The sequence below is a fragment of the Mauremys mutica genome, chromosome 5, assembly GCF_020497125.1.
Source record: "Mauremys mutica isolate MM-2020 ecotype Southern chromosome 5, ASM2049712v1, whole genome shotgun sequence".
NCBI classification, from domain to species: domain Eukaryota; kingdom Metazoa; phylum Chordata; order Testudines; family Geoemydidae; genus Mauremys; species Mauremys mutica.
Window position 1 is genome coordinate 78,605,816 of NC_059076.1, and position 20,609 is coordinate 78,626,424.

At 39.9% G+C, this 20,609-nt stretch overlaps 1 protein-coding gene and 1 long non-coding RNA gene across 2 annotated transcripts in view; one reads left to right on the top strand and one right to left on the bottom strand.

The window, feature by feature from the left end:
• Window positions 1-10,220: 10,220 nt before the first annotated feature.
• LOC123371683 lies at window positions 10,221-14,766 on the bottom strand. The gene is made up of 5 exons (XR_006579903.1): window positions 14,582-14,766; window positions 13,941-14,100; window positions 11,055-11,183; window positions 10,698-10,822; window positions 10,221-10,336 (listed from the first exon to the last, which is right to left on the bottom strand). It is a non-coding gene; the product is annotated as an uncharacterized LOC123371683 (long non-coding RNA).
• Window positions 13,452-20,609, top strand: part of NEIL3 (nei like DNA glycosylase 3) — a 45,735-nt gene continuing 38,577 nt past the window's right edge. The window contains exon 1 of the mRNA XM_045019468.1: window positions 13,452-13,472. Within this exon, the coding sequence (XP_044875403.1) occupies window positions 13,467-13,472 (6 nt within the window). The 5' untranslated portion in view covers window positions 13,452-13,466. The remainder of the gene's footprint in view (window positions 13,473-20,609) is intronic.

A 20,609-nucleotide genomic window follows, 5' to 3' on the forward strand; every position in this document is an offset into this window, starting at 1 on the left:
TTCAGCTATAGATGGGATTAACCACATTTATAAAGCCATATTAAGTGTAACTGTTGCAGTTACATTATTTCCTGTCCCTACAGATTTTTGGGCAGTTTTTTATCCTCTTGTGCACAGTATTGTGCCTGCTACTGCAGTCCATAAGTGTTGTGTGCTCCCCTCAGTTTCCCCATAGAAGAGAATGTTATTCTTATGGGACACTGGTGAACAATAATCCTCCAGTAAACATTTAGACAGAAGAGAAGGAAAACTCATTCTTGTTACTGTGTTTAGTAGTTTGACATCAATCAATCTGTGGAAACCAAACAACTCCAGGAAAGGAAAACAGGAACACAGCAAGCATTACTGAATTGATTAAAAGATTTTAATTGCATCTGTAGGTAGAGCTAGTAGGGGTAGGACTCCTTCATCTAGTACTCAAACCCAAATGAAAGGTGGGCCAAGTTACCTGAGGTTAATGGCAAATATAAATTAGAAGGGACTACTGTATTCCACCACTGATTTTCTACTTTTATTTTATAAACATGTTACCTAAAATAAGATGTTTCTAATTTCAGTAATGTGGATTATGTGGTTTAATTGTAACATGGGTTTAGTTAAACCCATTATATACTTTGTAAATGGCAATTGCAGTAAACTGGCTGCAAGAGTATATTTTGAGGTTATTGAATTATGTGTCAGAAGGGAAGGTGGGTTCTAGAATACTGTGGTATTGTATTACTGCTGTGTCTATGAATGATTTCCATGCTGCCTTAATATTTTCTGTTTGCTCAGAGATATTTACTGTACAATTGCTTTGCAAATACAAAGCAGGAGCTCCCTCTGTGCAGCTCTGGGTGCATTACTTGTCCTTGCTTTGTGTTTGTTTTCTAAGTAAGAAAGCCAAATCATTTTCTGATGATCATGTAAAATTGATTTAAACCAGTTGCCCAGCATTGGGCAGTAAAATGGTTCAGTATATTTGGGGAAGGAGATATGAAATATAAGCTAAGAAAAGCTAATCTAGTTGTGGTAAATGAGGTACTAGTAAAGCCATATTGAAAATATTAGACCAGATTCTCTTGTGTGGTGTGGCCACTTGCAGTATTAGCATAAATTAACCCTTAGTGTAAAGGGGATCCTCTGGTGATGTAGAGCAGATTTATGCCTCATCTCCTTGCTGTTACCATGTAGCAAGAGGAAAGGGGCATTGCTGGAGGAAAGTGGAATGATCTGGATACCTGGCAACCCACAAGTGCATTTCCAGCCCCTATGGGCCATTTGTATATTTCTGACAGGGTTTCAGAATTAGCCACCTCTGCAACTAAAGGGAGAAAACTAAATATCTTCTCTCTCAAAAAACAAAACAAAAACACACCCAACCACAAATAATTACTGCATAAAGATGCTTAGTAAAGTTAAAGTGTGGAGTTATAGATGTTACTTACCAGTTGGAAGTTTTGTAAAGTGCATCATAGCTTTCACTCTGACATCCTAACAGACCAAAGTCATTCTTTATCCCTCCTTCCCTTCCAGAAAGGAAACTTTTGCTAGTACATTGGTTTCCAAAACTATAGACATTCTGAATAGACTATAGTAAATCGCTGTGCATAGTCACTCTTCTTTCTAATGAACCCTGCTGTTTATTATAGCATTTATTACTCAAAAAGAGCAGCAGACTTGTAATGACCTATTAAAACTTCTTTATAGCGGAATATATTTGCTTAATTATCCTTTTAAAAAATTTATTTGCTATCACAGCAAATCATACCAATATTTCACTAAAACATACTGAGGCAAATACAATAAAGCACAGAAGACATTTCAAAGAGGAACAGAAACTACTATAAATGTTGCTATGGGGCTCCTCCAGTTCATTTTCTTAGGATAACATATTTATCCCCCAAAGAAATTCCCGCATTGTAAAGGTATTCTCTGGCAGGCAAAGTTATTTCCATGTCACACCCTCATGAGAGATCCCTTGGACCAGTTTTGTGGTGTTTCTATCCTCAGCCACCTGGCTATTGTTCAACTAATCAATTAATGTTATGTTAATAAAATAAAACTTTTCAGGAGAGGTGAGACAGGAGATGCATCCCCTCCCAAATTTGGCTCCCATGAGTACAGCCTTTCTTGCTATTGTGGAATTTCTGCTTTCCATCTAAAGAGAAACTACAGTGGTTTGAAGGGTTTTCATCCCAGATAACATAAAAGTAATTTATTTTACATTATATAGAATCTATTGTGTTGGTTTAGGTTTTGCACTGGTTTTAATTTTATCTGAATGAGTATGCCAACTCACCATTATGGTCCTGACCCTGCAAACACCCATTCACGTTAAGGTCAGTGTTAAGTAAAGCATGTTAATGAGTGTGTGTACAGGATCACGGCCATATTCATAAACAGTTAAAGAAAAATTAATAGTTTAAAAATGGGGCGAGGGGGAGAAGCAGATGATTTAGTTCATCTGCTCTTCCTTCAGCTATCTAGTCTCTTAGATTCAAAGGACTGGAGTCTCAGCCATGATGAAAGCTGCCTGAAATCCACTCCTCAAGTCACTTGAGGCTTTTCTTTGCTTAAGGGATTCCTCCAGCAGCCCACATGGTGGCATAGTGGCTCCATTGTTAATTTGTATTACCATAGCACCTAGGAGCCCTAGTCAGAGACCAGACCACATTGTGCTAAGTGCTCTATAACCACAGAACAAAAAGACAGTCCCTGCCCCAAAGAGATTATAATCTAAAACAAGAAACAAAAGATGGATACAGACACTTATGGTTTCTTTGTATTCCCTGAGACAATATTATGCCCAACCATTCTTCTGGCCCACAGTAGATTAGGGAAAGGAGAGGTAGGTGGGGGTTTCCCATGCCCTGGCACTGTCTGGCTGCCAGTGGACAATGGGCAGCTGGCACAGCTCAGCATAAGCAATCTTTCATTCCTTGAATATGGTTTAGTATTAACCCCAGGAGCTAAAGGTGTTCCTTGTTAGATTCTGTGCAACACTGAACACTTGTAGATGAAATACACTGGTGCTGACATGTCTCCACTGAAGGACATTTGACTATTCAAATATATCCTTTATTAATGTTTAAATATAGATCAGACCATATCAGTTTGAATTTGCATCCATAATGCCTTTTATCAAACATAATTTGACGTGATCTCTCATACTTGTGTATTCTGTGTTCGTTCCAAAGATCATTTACTGCATTAATGGATTTTCTCCTTTAAAAAGTGTCTCTGCATGTAATGGCTCATGTAGATACCCTTTTGTTTACAAATGGGTGATTCATTATTATTGCTGAAGGGCACAGTTTTACCTGGGTGTAAATTCATCATTTTTAATTCTTACACAGCTTGATGCTTGAAATCTCATCAAGCACTCAAAGCTTCTTTGACACAGATTGATGACCCTAACAATTAACTTAATAATGGCAACAGCAACTGCCGATTAGCATCAACCACAGAGAGCCCGGGCCAAGTTTGCCTTTGGATAAGTCCAATGAAGTCAAAGGAGTTACATCAGGGATCTGTCTATTTTTTTGGCATTTGTAAATATGTTTGACTCTTTCCTGTTTAAGTTCATTTTTATAAGCATGACCATATTCCATTAGTTTGTATATGGAACACATTGAAGGTGTGTGTTTTCTTTACACATTAGGTAATATTGTTTATATACAAAAGAAACATCCTTCACCTATTCTGTCAGAAACAGTAGGGTAGCAAGGTGTTGATTATGAACTCGCCCTGAAATACGGTATTTACTTATGCAAATAACAGCAAGTACCCAAGTGAAATTTAGCCCACATTGACACTTGTGAGCCAAAAGTGAAATGAGGAGAAATTTTGCAGTTAAAATTCATGGGGAAGATTGTAACAAGTTTGGTTACTATTTGCAGGAGATAAGAGGGCACCATTGTTTACCTGAAAATGAGGGCACCATTGTTTACCTGAAAATGAGAACAGGCGTTCATATGGCACTGTTGTAGCCACTGCCGTAAGATATTGATGTGCCAGATGCGCTAGAGATTCATATGTCCCTTCATGCTTCAACCACCATTCCAGAGGACATGCATCCATGTTGATTGAGCAGAATGCGTCATAACAATCCAAAGCAGGGTGGACTGATGCATGTTCATTTTCATCCTCCAAGTCAGATGCCACCAGCAGAAGGTTGATTTTCCATTTTTTTTTTTTTTTGTGGTTCAGGTTCTGTAGTTTCTGCATTGAAGTATTGCTCTTTTAAGATTTCCGAAAGCATACTCCACACCTCATTCCTCTCAGATTTTGGATGGCACTTCAGATTCTTAAACCTTGGATTGAATGATGCAGCTATTTTAAGTAATCTCACATTGCTGGCTCAGCCTGCAAGACTGCTATAACATGAAATATATGACTGAACGTGGGTAAAACAGAGCAGGAGACATATAAAAGTCTCCCCTGAGAAGTTCAGTCACAAATTTAATTAACACTTTTTTTTTTTAAATGAGCGTCATCAGCATGGAAGCATATCCTCTGGACTGGTGGCTGAAACATGAAGGGGCATATGAATGTTTAGCATATCTGCCACGTAAATACCTTGCAATGCCGGCTACAACAGTGCCATGTGAATGCCTGTTCTCACCTTCAGGTGACATTGTAAATAAGAAGCAGGCAGCAGTATCTCCTATAAATGTAAACAAACTTGTTTGTCTTAACGATTGGCTGAATGAGAAGTAGGTCTGAGTGTAGTTGTATGCTCTGAAGTCTCAGATTGTTTTGTTTTTGAGTGCAGTTATGTAACAAAAAAAAAATCTACATTTGTAAGTTACAAGTACTTTAGTGCTATCTTTATCATTAAAGTGTAGGAGGTGAACTGAAAAATACTATTTATTTTGTTTATCATTTTTACAGTGCAAATATTTGTAATAAAAATATAAAGTGAGCACTGTATACTTCATAATCTGTGTTGTAATTTGAAAAATGTAGAAAAACATCCACAAATATTTAATAGGTATTCTATTGTTTAACAGTGTGATTAATTTTTTGTATTGCAATTAATATTTGAGTTAGTCATGTGAGTTAATGGCAATTAATTGACAGCCCTAGTAGAAAGACAACTTTATTTAAGAGATATCAGTTAACAATGACAAGTAGAACTGACAAGGATGAATTTCAGCCATAGCCCAGATTTAGACATTTCCTATTAAAAAAAGTTATCCCTAGGAAACAAAAAACAAAAATTCCTAAAAAATTCAAAGGACAGAAAAATTAACCTATTTAGAGAAAAACAGGAATGCGTGTCCCATTTTAGAATGCAATCCCAACTACAGAGTCTCTATCTCCATACTATGCACATTTAAATAAAAAGGTATACAAACCCTCATGATTTTCCTTACAGTCAAGTTGTTCCATAATGGTTCACAGTCAGTTCACTGTAACTCCCTCTCTACTTCTATTAAAGGCCACTCTTAGAGACAAAATACAGGTCTACATGGACCACTTGTTGGATTTGGCATGACAATTCCCACACCACTTTATTATCCAAGGGCCAATGTAGATGAACTCTGAGTTTGCAGCAACCAGGATGTAAATTTACCTCACAGGAGCCTGCTGTGTACTAAGGCTATGTCTGGTGATGAACTGGTGGTTCACAGCTCCCATAGATATACTCACGGGGCTAGTGTGCTAAAAAATAGAAGCATAGCCAGGGTAGCATGGGCAGCAGCAACCTGTGGCATGGGCTAGCTGTGCTGAGTAGAAACCTCCCTCAACCCCATGGGCACGTATTCAGCTTGGCTAGCCCATGCCATTGCTCTTGCTACCCCAGCTGCACCATTATGTTTAGCATACTGACTTCCCAACAGCTAGCAAAAAGTATATCTACATGAGCGGTACATCACCAGCTCCAAGTGTAGACATACCCTTAGTGCACAGCTGGCTAGTGCAAGCTAGATTTACACCTTTAGTATGTTTGAATATACCTTAGGTGTCCATGTGGGCCCCACGCACTACAAATTCCCTAGTGTGCTTTGATCTACACAGCATGTAGACAAACCCTAAGATTACTGCAGCTAAGGGAATGATTATCACCCTAACCTCTTACACTTCCTCCTCCTCCAACAAAACATCCAGTCTGTGGCAATTGAATAAATGATTCCCCAATGAGCCTTCATGGGGAAAAAATGACAATGTGCCTATTTTGAGAATTTCAGTAATGGCACAGCTACTACAATATTTCCAGAGTAACTACATCAATCTTAAACAGAGCCAGATTCACAGCCCAGATTATATTCACTAGAGTGGTTTGTATTTGCATGGCATATAACATTTTCAGTATACAAACATGAAGCTAAAATATAGTTATTTTACTTTAGATTTTGCTTCCAACATTCCACAAAGAGGCAGTTAAAATGTTTATCTACTCTCAGTGCAAATTAAATGATAAAAGGGCAATAGTGCAGAACATTTTGCACTAGTCTATAGACACAGCAGTAATGAAAACATTGCTAAAGCAGTAAAGTTTTTCAACTACTGATGAGACTCAGGAGAGATTTGTTAACAGATGTTTCCCTGAGCAAATATATACTTTGCCTACTCTGATTATGATGATCTTGAGAATTAATGAATTGATTCAGCATTTCAATACTCACATAAAAAACAAAGTTCTTGAAACAGGTAAATTCTGAGTTTTCTTTTACAAACAGCAGCTAACATAACAAATTTATGGCCTTGACTCCTTTATGGTGAAGTTATATTACAGCATCCCTATGCTAATGACAAAATTAAAGTTGTCTTCAGTCAAACTGATGAAAGAGTCATTTTTTCCTGTCACTTTGAAAGCTACCATCATTGCAGTGACCACTATAAGATGACCTGACCATGCATTTACTTCTCATTGAAAATGTCAACTGCTGTGCCTATGCTGATTTAGCATTATTTAACAAAGTACTGAGACAAGTTTCCTTTGACAGGCTAAGCATCAAACATCATTCCTGTTAGATAATTTACTCCTTCAGATTCTTGTTTCAATGTTAAAAGCATCACTGAGGCATTTTTTTAAAGGAGTAGGTAGCAGGTACTAAATTCATCCCTGGAGCAATGAGAGCTACAGCTATTTACACCAGAGCTATGTTGGCCCCAGGATAGTAGAGAGAAAGTAGTTTAAGAAGATGGGAACTAAAACTTGAAACAGGGCATAGTTTCAAGATTGGATAGATTTTTTTTAAACATAATACCCACAATTTTTTCTGTCAAATTAGTTCAGGATTCTTGAAATCTAGGACTGTGCCAATTGTAGGTAATGTTCATAACACACCTTTGATCCCAACACCACTAAAAGCATTCACAAATCATACAGTGTACATGTAGTACCAATGAAGTGCAGCCACTTCTCATATGGATGGCTGTAGCCAGCATACTGCACAAACACTGAGGAGGGAAAGCTTTGGCCATTAATTTTGGAGAATCATGGGATCTTTAGAGTTAGATTATGTCTCTTTGTACAAGGCTAGAAAGGAGGAGGGAAATGGAGGCTAGAAAAGAGTGGGGAAATGGAGGTGCACTGCCTGAAGCATATGTAAAGAAAGACGGTGCCTCTTCTGGGCACTGGGGGACTGGAGTGCACTTTGAAAATGGGCATTCTCCCAGCAATTCCCTGCTAGTGCTGTCTTAAGTGGAGAGCAGGAGACAGGACTTCGGACTCAGGCTTGCATTACCTATATTTGACCTCTTTTCAATTTCAAGTGCTCCAGCTGATACTAGCCAGCATACACATACCTTTGAGCACCTTGATGAGGGCAGCCAGGTTATATCTGCTATCTGCTTAATTGTACTAGGTGAGCAGGGGCTTTCTTCCTGGTTTACTCATACAGGCAGTCACAATTTGTTCCTTAATGTTCAAGCACAAATAAGTTCTTTCATACTACCCCTTATGCAAGGGACTCCCTTCCAGAGCCAATCCATATTTAAAAAAAAAGCCACCACTTACCTTCTTTTCATTTAAATCACTCTGAACTACTAAAATAACTTACTGAGGCTCCAGTCCTGCAGGGACTGTGTTTTCCTCAATATTTTGAAAGAGCTTCACTTGTTTAGAGTACCACCTACAACAATCTAAATAAATAGGAACAGCAAGAGCACCTATGTCCTTATCCCCACCTAACTTTAGTTTACTTTGATTATGAAATAATCATTCCTCTTTTCCACAGTTCAGTTCAAGCCAGCCCTTGCTTCCCAGTTCGGTCACAGATAGTACTGAGATACAAAGGAATCACTAAACTTCTAAGGGGGGGTGGGGGAAAATCAGTTCTGGGCTGATTTTTCTGTTACATCATCATTTCCAGCTTTTCTGTAACGTTAAAAAAAATTTGCTAACTAGACTTCAACATCATCTGAAAGGAACCCTTTAAAAATCAGAATTATTTGTATATTACTGGATACTGTGAAGGAAATCCAGTAAAACTTTAAGAAACACTAAAAGGAAATCATTATGAACGATAAGTAGCATAGAAATAATGATTCAATTATTCTGTTTAAGGTTTTTCATACTTATGGGGATATATGATAGAGTGGACTTTCGAGTATGAGTATGCGGACTTTTCAGCTCTAATGAGCAGAGTCCAAATCCTCATGTGTTTAGTGGTCAGATTTAATGACATTTAGACCTCTACATGCTGTGTCATGAATGGCAATTTTTCCTTGAAGAAGCTCAATACTGAAATAACTAGGAGGTTGTGAGGCAGGTGAGAGGAGCAGTAGCAAAGTTGTGTGGACCAGAATCTTACAAAGAAATGACCCCATCCCAAGCCTGGCTCAAATCATTGCTAGGAATCCCTCCAAAGTAGGTTAAAAAAATTAGCAGCAATAGATAGCGTAGGAGAATCTGGTCCAAACTAGGATAAATCAGGAGCAACCTTGCTGAAGGTAATGGAGCAGCACCTGTCTGGAACTGGCATGAGATGGGAAACATACTTTGTTTTTTATTTTACTGTGTTGACAATAGTAAGTTATCCCCTTTAGCGTGTATTCACAACATTAGACAAGTAGCAACTCTTAACTAGAAAACTCCAGTAACATTCTTTATAACTATTGTATTGATGCTCAGCAGAGAACCTGAACATTTGAGCTTATCCTGCAAGTTTAATACACACACAGACACAGACAGTCACATTGCCTACTTCATACCCATAAATCACAATGTGCCAGCTTGTCTTGCAGTCCTTGCCTTCTGAATGGCTAAAAATTGCTAGCATCATTAACTCACTTTATATTATGCTATTTCTCTTTCTTCCCAGCCTGTCACCTTCTTGTTTTCTCCAGCTTTCTTCTGTTTGACAGCTGCACTTGCAGAAATCTCTGCATTAAGCTTGCTCAGACTCTGCTATAATTCCAACTTCCTCCTGAGCGCGCTGCTGTATCATGAGCCTGTTTTCTATATTCATGAGTAGAGCCACTGTATATTTTCGAGCACCACAAAAACAGAAAATTGTGTGCTACAGATACATTCTTTACTGTTAAAATCAACACACTCTGGGGTGAGTTATCTTTGATTCACAAAGACATCTAGTTTCTGAGTGAAATGCCAACAGTGCACACTATAACTGGGATATACACATTCCGTGCCTACCTGATTTTTGCAGAGAACTCATTTGATTTGTATTAAGCCCTTCACACTGTCAATCTTTACATAGCAGTCACACATTTCATGTATTTGTGACTTTTGAGGAGTCAGGAAGCTTTGTATTCTGTGATTTTTGAAACCATGGGCTTGATTTTCAGAGCTGCGAAGCAGACATACCTCAATTTGAAGTAAGTGGGACCCACACACGCTCTGCGCCACTAAAAAATCCCTTTGCTCTTCATGGAATAGTCAACATTGTACAAAATGAAAAAAAAAAAACTGTTGAGTAGACATTTAACAAGCACTTTTAAAAAAAATAAACTAATGTTGTGTCCATATTTTAAAAGGGTAAATGGGATGACCTGGGTAATTTTATTCCAGGTAGCTTGATATTGATCCTGAGCAAAATCATTGAACCAGTGATACAGGACTTATTCAGTTACTAAATTTAGCATAATTAATGCTAATAAACATTTTATAAAAATGGTCTTGTTTGTTTTTTTATGAAGTTATATATTTGGTTGTTAACTATGTTGACATAATATACTTAAACCACATGACATTTTGGTTAAAGTCTTAGTGTATACTTTCTAATAATTTAATATGTACTATATTGTTTTTTTAAACCTGGTAGTGGAGTGATTTCAAATAGTAATTGTCAAAGGCAAATCATTATCAAATTGGGATGTTTCTAGTGGTTTTCCATAGGGATCTGTTCTTGGTCCACTGCTATTCAATGTCTTGAGCAACAAGCTGAAAAAAATATCAGATCATCGCAGGTAAAGTTTTCAGATGATACAAAAATTGATAGAGTGCCAAACAGTGACAGTGACAGGTCAGTTATATAGCATGATCTGAATCACTTGGTAAGCTGGTCTCAGTGACACCATGCATTTTAATACAGCCAACTGCAAGGTTGTACATCTCAGAACAATTAATTTAGTTCATATTTACATACATATTCAGAAAAGCAGTGATTTTGAAGAGTTGCTAGACATGTAGGACAATCAACTCAACATTAGTTGCCAGTGTAATGCTGTGGCTAAGATGGCTAATGTGACCTTTGGAGATATAAACATGAGAATATTGAGTAGAAGTACAGAAGTGAAACTACCTCCATATATGGCATTGGTGAGAACCTCACGGGAATATTGTGTCCAGTTCTGGTGTCCTTACTTCAAAGAGGATGTTCTGAACTCTTTCCAGTCTTTCAAGAGAGCCACACAAATGATCTGGGGTCTGAAAAAAACCTGATTAATGGTGAGATACTTAAGAAGCTCACTCTATTCAGCTTCTCAAAGGAAAGATTAAGATGTGACAAGATCATGATTTAAGAATAGTTGCAAGGGAGAAGATGACGGTAGAGAGCTCTTTAATTTAGCAAAGACCTAACAAGAGCCATTGCCTGGAAGTTGAAGAGAGACAAAAATCAAACTGAAACCAAGGATAATTAACCACTGGAACAACTTACCAAAGAAAAAAGTGATGTATTCACCATCACTTGAAGTCCTTAAATAAACTTTGATAGTCTTCCTAAAAAGATGTGCTTTAACTTAACTAGAAGTTATGCAGTTGATGGAGGCTCTCTTTCCCATCTGGGCTGAAAATACAAAACCAGATTACTGAAAAGATTGTAGAGGAGCAACTTTGGCTCCATTTAGAGATCTCAGATTTTCTTAATCACTTTCAATCAGGTGTTCAATGTGGGTAAATCATGGAGACTACATTGTTTTGTTAGTTAATGATGGGGAGGACAACAGAGGTCAGTTGTCAATGCTTCTACTTTTAGATCTAGCACCATCCATCATACTGTTGGCAACAAGGGGTTGTTGAGACTCCCGTAGACTTCATCTAGGGTGGATGAGCTCGTCAGTGTTTCTGTTCTTTTCTTTTGTGCCACAGCACCTGACCCGATTAGCCAGCTACAAGACAAAGTGAGATTTCTTGGGCTGTGGGTTGATCCATTTTGAGGATAAGAGAAAGCCTTAAGACACTTTCATTTCAAGCTCATTAAACATTGTGAAATACTCAAATATTATGGTAATAGGGGGATGTCATGGGGTCTACTCACCACAAACAGCACCTCCTACTGGCTGTCCTGGGGATTAGCTCTGCCAGCTTGAGCTCTCCCTCCAGTATAGTCTTCTCCAGTCTCATCTTGCTCTACTGCCTTACTCACTCCTGGGTCTGCAGCTTCCTCTCTGTGGCTTAGCCCACCAGCCAGGTCACCAAAGTCCTCCCCTTTCAGGGAATTCAGTCTTTCCAGGCCTGCTCCTCTGACTGGTGCCTCCAACACCCTTGCCACTTCCCACTGGCTGGTAGGGGAACCCAGGCCTGCCCTCTATAGTGGGTTCTAACCCAGGGACCTTATAACAAGCAGCTGCAGTCCCTATACAGTCCTACCTCTTGCAGCTGTTTCCCTAGGCTTCCCTCCGCTCTGTGTTTGCCAGCCTCCAAGTCTCCTCCACTGAAGGAGTGACTACAGCCTACTTTCCTGCAGTCTTTCCCAGCAGCAGCCCCTCTTTACTGCCAGCTACCTTGATTAATACAGGCCCTGTCTGTTCATACACGGGTGAGCCTATCTTTATTTAGCTGTCTCCAGCCTAGGTTTGCAGCCTAATTAGCTGATTGGGCCCACCTGGCTTAATTCAGCTCTTGCAGTGCTAGTGTGGGGTGTCCATCCCATCACAGGGACATAAAGGAATATAGGATTAAATGTAATCAATCTTTGAAAGTACAGATTTTTTATTTTCCCACTGCCATTAGGGACCTTGAAGTTGATCTGGCTCAAGCTAGATTCAGGTGATAGTGAGGTGACACAGATAGGATGAGAAAGTATCGACAGCAGTAATTCTGCATCTGTGAATCATAGATTGTAGGGCTGGAAGGGACCTCATCGAGAGGTCATCAAGTCCAGTCGCCTGCTCTCATGGATCATCGGTGGACATATGTCCAAAATGTTTCCAGTTGGTCTGTGGAACTGCTTTGTCACAGTAGTGAAACATCTGCAGTGATTTTTCCTGATAGTTGTAGCCTAGGTCAGATCACTTTTAGGGTTTCCAGAGATGTTTTTGAACAAAATTCCTTCTCAAAAGCAAGAAACCTTCTTACCCCATTATCCCTCTATACCCAAAACAAGCACTTTTCTTGTATCCTGTATGGCGGCTGCTGCTCTTTTCTCATTAATGTTGGTTATAAATTCAACAGTGTTCAAACATACTGGATATACAAATTAGAAAGGGTGGCAAACCCACAGGAAAACAGATCCAAATAGCAAAGTGACTCAGATAGCTGCAGGCAATGAGATTACATTTTCCCCAAACTGAATTGTGTTTTGTTAATATCTGTTCACATTCATAATCTATTGAGGACCCTTGGAATTACTTCTGTGTAACATCTGCCAATTTAATTAATGTGCTGCTTAATCCCTCTTCCAGATCATTAATGAAGATGTTAAATAAGACCAATTGTAACACTAGTCCCCATGGTATCTCAGACACCTCCCTCCCAACTCAATTTATCACAACCCTTTGTTTGTGGATTGCTTAGAAGATACAGCTGATGCAAAATGGGGCTGCCCACCTGCTTGGCTGTGTTAACCACAGGGAGCATATTACACCAATTATTTAAAAACTTCACTGCCTTTTTATTTGCTTCTGGCAGCAATTCTGAGTGTTGTTGACATTGATCTATAAAGTTGGCCTGGCCACCTGAGAGACTGCAACTGCTTCAACAGTTAAAAATCGGCACAGATACTCTTGCTAGCAATCCATAGAGCCAGATTCTCAGCTGGTGTAAATCCGCATCCTTCCACTCTCTTCCTTGGAGAGCCACAGATTTACACCAGCTGGCAATCTGGCCCATAGACCTGAACTTCTGAAAGATGAAGGTAGGTGGTTCGTAGTGGAGAGCAACAAATGTGGAACTTACATTTCTCATTGGTCAAAACCAAAATATGTTAATTTCATGGGTGTAGTTTCAAACCTATCTATTCTCATGGCTTTCTGTTAGGAGGGAAGAGGGGCTGACTGTTTTTATATGGTTTATTCTGTGTGTCTGAGATCATTGCTGACATTGGTTAATAAAATAATGTAATAGCCATCACAAAAGTCTAAAGAACAATTACATCCTCCGTAAGTATCAAGAACACCTTAGAAAAAAGTATAAATTATTTTCTTCTATTTTGAGGGCAAAGTCTATTTACCTTCAGTTGACTCATATTCAAGTTAGCTTGGATTGAGTCATCTATAGATATTGCAAGTGAAAGAGAGTAATTATCAGAAATTTAGTTCAGAGATCTACAGAGTTTCATAACTCAAGGTTTTTCAGATAATGGTCCATACAAAGGGCTTCTTACCTATATGGCATCACTGCCTTTATTTCCCCATCATTGCTCTGTAACACTTCCAGTTCACGATTTCCCTGTGTCATAATCTCGTGCTTCTGTTTTCCTTGCTGTAGGATAGTTTGATATGGTCTTGGTTGCACTGGATTTCTGGTCAAAGCAAGGGTCCTCCCTTTTGGAAATCAAACAAAAACAAAACAGATTTTTATTTGGCCCTCCCCAGACTCAGCACTCCTTAGCCTCTTTGTGTAGCAATTTCCCATACCACTTCTGTAGGGCCATGCATGGAGGCCTCCTACTACACCAGACTTCAACACTAAACTGGAGGCAGGAGTTTATGTTAAACCCAAGGCTACCCTATTTCCCTGTTTCTCAGTGCCACTTCCTACAATGCCTGTCCATATGTCAGACCTTTCCCCCTGACTTCCCAGTATAGAAATCTCTCCCTGTTACAGGGTTGCCACTTCCACTGTGCCCCCTCATGGCCAGGGGTGGACTCTGCAGCAGTTCTGCCTCAGTTTCCCCTCCTACATTTAACCCTTCAGACATTCCATTAACAAGAAGTCCATCCCTTCCAGTCCTTACAAGTCCAAAACAAGCACAAGACACAGAGTCTTTGCCCCATTCTCAAACTGGGCCCAGCCCCCTCTTACCAAGGGCTCTGTCTTCCCTTCTCCAATTCACATGCTCTTCTGCCCAGTCTCTGGGCTCCACTTTCAACCTTCCCAGGCTCCTCTTCCTCTCTCCCCTCAGCCCTTCCCTGGCTCCTGGGTTGCTCCCTGCTCCTTCTCAAGCCTGGAATGTTCTATGAGCCACTAGCTCCTCACTGCCTTCTGCTTCCCTCTCCAGCCAGCACTCTATTTCTGGACTTCCTTCCTCTTATGGCCAACTCTGCACTGGTAGACTGGTGCTGACCCGCCCAAGGCCTCTGGCCCTTAAAGGGGCAGGCCACCCTATTACATCCCCTAATATCTTTCTGAGGCACAGCCTTAGGCCTCCTCTCTGGTCTTTTCTGGCTTCTTACAAAAAACCCTTCCTGGGCTCCTTCACTAGCTCCTTCTCAGAGGAAACCACCATTGGTCCTGTTCCAGTTTCTGGAAAGCCTCCAAACACAGTGCCAGTCCTTGTGCCAGCTCTCCTTCCTACTAACAGCAGCCTGCCTCTCAGTCACTTGCTCTCTCAGTCATACAATCCAAGAGGGGAGGGAGATGGGTCAGGGCTGGGCCTAGGACCATTAGAAAAACATGCTCAGCCTGTGACAATCCACAATATGTACTAGTACAAAATGTAAAGATTTTACAAAGCACACAAGGGGGGGATGGGGCACAATACATAGAGTCCAAAAGAGACAAAGTTAAAGGTACAAGCACAGCAAACTGTTCAAACTGTAAAAATACTCTCAAGGAAAACAAAATAAACAAAACCAAAACAAAAAACGTACAAAACATGAATGCCTAACCTCAGTAATCATGTGATCCTATTGCTGTAACCCTCATCCCATCTCCAGGGCTGACAATCCCAAACATTAAAAAATCATGAGATTGGCCCCAAAACCATGAGATTTTTATTTATTTATTTATTTATTTTAAAAAAGACATCACATGGTGTTTTGGCAGCTGACATTTGATTTTTGAACTCCCCCTCTACCCATCCCCAACAGATGTGACATTTAGTGCCACCCACTCTCCCAAATGTATGGAGCAAGGTGATTTTGGTCCCCAAATCTGCAGGAGCTCTCCCTCCCTGCCTGAGCCAGCCAGATGGTAAGGAGCTCCAAGCTTCTCCACAGACCCCCAATTCTAATTAATTATTTATTCCCCTCAGCCCTCTAATTAATTATTCATCCTCCAGTTCCCACATTTATTATGCACCCCCTCAGCCCCTATATCTGCACTGCCCCCAGCCTCACCTCTGGTCCCTGCTCCAGAGGGGGGCAGCAACTCTTGGGGTTCTTCACTCCCCTCTTCTCCTCTCCATGCTGGTTGTTGCCAGGACAGACCGGGAGAGGGAGGGGAGAAGCAAAGGAGCTTGTAGAGGGGAATGGAGAGGAACAAAGAGCAGAATGATGCACTGTTCACATGAGGGAAGTGCAGTGGAGGGAACAGAGCCACTCAGAGCTGTTAGATTCTTTCTGCTTCCTCCTAACCATCACAATGAGAATGGTGTGGGCTTCTCCCTTCCCCAACCCCAAACTTCTTTTGGCTCCTGAGGGGATGGGGAAAGCTCAGCCTACCTCCTGCAGCAGCCCTGATTGGCTGCTATGCCCCAGGTGGTGAACAGGTATGGCAGGCAGCCAATCAGAAGGATCTTTTCCCCCAGGCAGGGTTGAAACTTCCAGTGTCATTATGAGTCTGGTTCCAACCTTGGCCAAACTCAGCAGCACTGTATCCTGTCCCTCATATCTGTCATCCTTGATTGCTGTGTCAAGTACAAAATTTGTAAGCTGTTAGGGACAGGGTTTGTCTTCCTATGGCTTCTTTGAGTGTCCATCACATTTCTGGGCACATGAAATAATGAGGGATCTGAAAAAAAGAAAACCAAAATTAAACTGATTAAAGGAAATTCTATCATGGTTTCATCTACTGAATTCAAGTTCTGCTACCATGCTCTTATAAAACTTGCTTATGGAGGTGAAAGTGAAGGTAATAAATAAATAACATTTACCTATGGAAGGCAGCCAGTTCTGTTTAATTTACAGACAGTGTATAAGGAGCTATGAATCATGTCAGAGATTTAAAGGGATTACTGACAGAAAAGAGTGCAACCTTTCTTCTGATACAACAGCTGCACTGAGAAATTTCCATAATAACAGTTGCTTTTAATTACATAAAGAACTGCAAAGCCCTTTTAGCTTCATATCAATAATGCAGCTTTGATTCTGAAGTTGCTAAAGAGATAATCCTGGGCCCTTTTGTCAAGGGCATCTTGTGAATAGCAATTATTTAAATCCTAGTGTCTTAAATCTCTTGAAATGGAAAAAAGTAGGCCCCCCTCCCATATGGAGAGCATAATTATAAATAATGGCTAGGAGGCATATTTCTTGTATAGGAGACCTCAAAAAATACTATGGATGCCTAAATAAATACAGTAAAAATAATTTAAAAAAAAACACTCCATAGGCACCAGGCAATTTTAACCTAAACCATCTATTCCAAATCCTCTGACAAGAAATATGTTTATGTCTAAAATTGGTGCAATTTGTTAATAAAAATGAGTGGTGGTTGTTTTAGGGGGGTCTTTTTGTTTGTTTGTTTGGGGTTTTTGTTTTTAGTAATTTGAGATCCAAAAAGTCAGTGAAAAACCTGCTTGCTTATCTTCCATTCTCCTAGCTCCTCTCTGTGATTGAACAGTGCCCTCTGACTGCCTATTACTTTATTCATTCCTCATTTTCTGGGCAGATCACTAGTTCGTGAAGATAATTATGGACCCCTGCTATTCCATCTAAGCCTTGAATCTCGAGGCTAATTAAAATGGAGTGCTGCACACATGCAGGCAGCTGATAAAGGCTTGTAGTGAGGACCGACAAGCAGAGTATTCGTATAACAGAGTTGCAAAAAGAAGGTGTATATGCTAACCCAGAAATTGCTATGGACCTTATGGGCAGTGGGTATAATAGGCCTGGGGAGATGCCTGGGCCATGGTGGCTCTGCCTCTTCTCCTCCAGTTGAACTGTAATAAAGCTCTGTTATTAAAGTTTGTTGGCTCTTATGATATATTTGTGCTGTTACTTTCAATATATGCTTTTCCCGGTGAGTCTAAAAGCCCAACCAAGTAGAAACAGCAGATTCTTCATCCAAAGTTCTCCTCCTCCCATTGCTGTGTATTTTCTCTAGAGGATGTTAACCCTCTGACATAGAACATTCAAGATAAGTGAACCCAGCTCAGAACAGCACTATCATTCACCTGGAATGGTTTGAATACTATGCAAGTATACTGCATAGAGTGGTTGCTCCCTGTTTCTGCAGCTCTCCAGTTAGCAAAGACTCATTTTTCTATATACTGTCTCTTTCAGCATGCAGATAGCCTGGAGGAGCTGCTTGTTTCTTAAATGGCTTACTATTTTATCCTCTGAATTAAATTATACCTGTGTTGATTTTAGGTGATGGGCTTTTTTTCCAAACACAGGGTATAACTCTTAGTTAATTTGGGTGGTGCTACTGGCTGCATCCCTAATTTGTTGGCATACAGCACTGGATTGGGCCTCAGGATGCAGCAGAAAGTCAGGATGCTGCTCACAAAGTTATTCTGTATGGTTTGTCCATTTGTATCCTGTGGATCCTCAGTTTCAATAATTCTGCTGATTGCACCCCGAGGCAGTTGCTCATCATTGTCAGCTTTCCTTCTCCAAATGAATTTACATTGTGACCCTGAATTAGACTATGGTACTGTGAACAGGTGGAGGGATCTGTGCTAATGGGTCTGTGGTGAGTCAGATCCCCATCCCAGTCAGAAAGGAATTAATGAGATCCTCTGGGCACAGTGAGCACCAACCCCCTGGCACCTGTGAGGCCTGTCAAGCCTGGAGGAGGCCAGGTCCTTAAAAGGGAGGTCCCTGCTCAATTGCGCGTGATACACTAACTGAGCAGGACTGTAACTCAGAGCTTCCTGGCCTCTAGAAGATAAGCCTCTAGATTAGAGAAATGGCTGGAAGGCCTTGCTCCTCTCAGAAAGGAGAAGCGCTTGTACTCCCCTCCCCCTGCCTTTAGTGCCTGAAATCCTAGGACTCTGCTTTTTCGTGGGCCAGGTGTAAGGGGACGGATGCCCTGACCATCACAGCTGGAGGTCTGTGCCCTCTGAGACTGGAGCAGTGCCCACCCTCTCCCCAAAGGTGTGTTAGAGAGGTATAGCCTACTACAGGATCCAAGTATCTAAATGCAGGATTGGGAATTTATTTGGGAGTAGAACATGGGGGCCTTTGTCACTAGGTTTTTTTTTTTATATTATGTGTTTGTTCTGAGTTTTGATTTATTTTATTTCTAAATCTAATTCAGCTCATGACCACCCATCTCTAATACTTCATTTATAATATTAGAACAAAAGAAACCGTCCTTTGGGGCCTAACACATTTACAAGAATAAATTTGGAAGCACACATGATCTTGCCTAATATGTCTATGCAATTTAAGAAGGTCTTTGAACATTTTCAGACATTTCTCAGGGAATTCATGTGTTGAGATATTCCCTTTTCTCCAGCTCTGCTTTCTAATCCTAGGAAAACTACCTTTAGAGTAACAAAGGTCATGATTCAAATTATAATGACCTGAGATGCTGGGATCCATCCAGTCAAACATTAAGAATTAGGAATATTTATATATCTCTTAAAGTTTTGTCCAGAAACAGTATTTGTTGTTCTTACCTGACAATTCTCCCAGATTAACTTGCATGCTGCACTTTCTAATCAGAAAATAAAACAGTTTAAGACTACTCTTTAATAAAAGTGTAAAATATGATTTAAAAAAGACAAAAGTTACCACAAAAGCAACTAAAACAACCAGAAAAGGCTGGGAGGGTAGGTTGGGAATACTTTCTTTTGATCTCAGGATTACAACCGTGTTGAAAGAAAATTAATACCCAAATACCTCCAGCAACAAGTGGTAGTGCTGTACAATGTTTATTTTTAGAATTTCCCAGGTAATATAGGAACACTTATTTTGTTTACACTAGAGAAATAGCATATTATGTAGTCTGGATAAAAGTGGGATTAACCAGGTCAACTGACCTATTCCAATAAAACTCCTGGAGGGCCCTGGCGCCAGACCATTTAGTTACTGAAAGAGCTATATTGAGAATTGCAGCCCTGGTACACAGAGACTCTTCTAGTGTGGTTTAAATAGGGAAGTGTCAATATCCTGATTCAAATAAAACTAAGTTGACATAAGATTTGATCATATTAATGAAAGGTGGTTTATGAGGCCCTAACTTATACACAAGCAAGTTTTAAGTTTATTTCTGAATGAACAAGTCTTGTCAATTATCAGTTTAAAACAAGATGGATACAGATATTCTGGGTGTTTTCCTAATGAAATATAAAATGGTAAGGACACAATCAAGCCAGGTTTCATATCTAATATCTGAAAAGCACTCAGTCTCTTAGGGTTCACACATAACCAAAGTGTGCCAGACTTAATGAACATCGGTTCAAATATCCTAGTTCAGCAAGGGGACAAAAGGAGCTTTACAGAGCACAGAGGTCCTTTAGGAAATAAATATGATTCTCAGTGTTTGAAAGATAATTCACTGCTAATTTACTATGCCAGTTTTATATGCTAAGGTTACCATACTGAGGACTAACTTGTGAAACAAGCATTGATAAGGATTGCCAGGGATGATTATTGATTTAGTAAAGAAAAGACAGAAGCTGAGGTAGAGACATGACTTATAGCTATAAATATGATTAACCCTTTACTTAATATAATAAATTAACATTCTATTACTGACATGTCAATATTTAGGGGTTTGAACGATGTCCTCACTACTGGTGAATAAGAAGATTTTTCCTTCCAAGTGCAGTATCTCTAGCCCTGCAAATTTTTCGCAAAATTTAAGACCACATTTTAAAAAAAAAAGTTCCTGGTTCTCATAATTGACTCATCCATAGGGGCCTACCAAATTCACATCCAGGAAAAACACATCACGGACTGTGAAATCTGGTCTCCCCCCATGAAATCTGATCTTTTGTGTG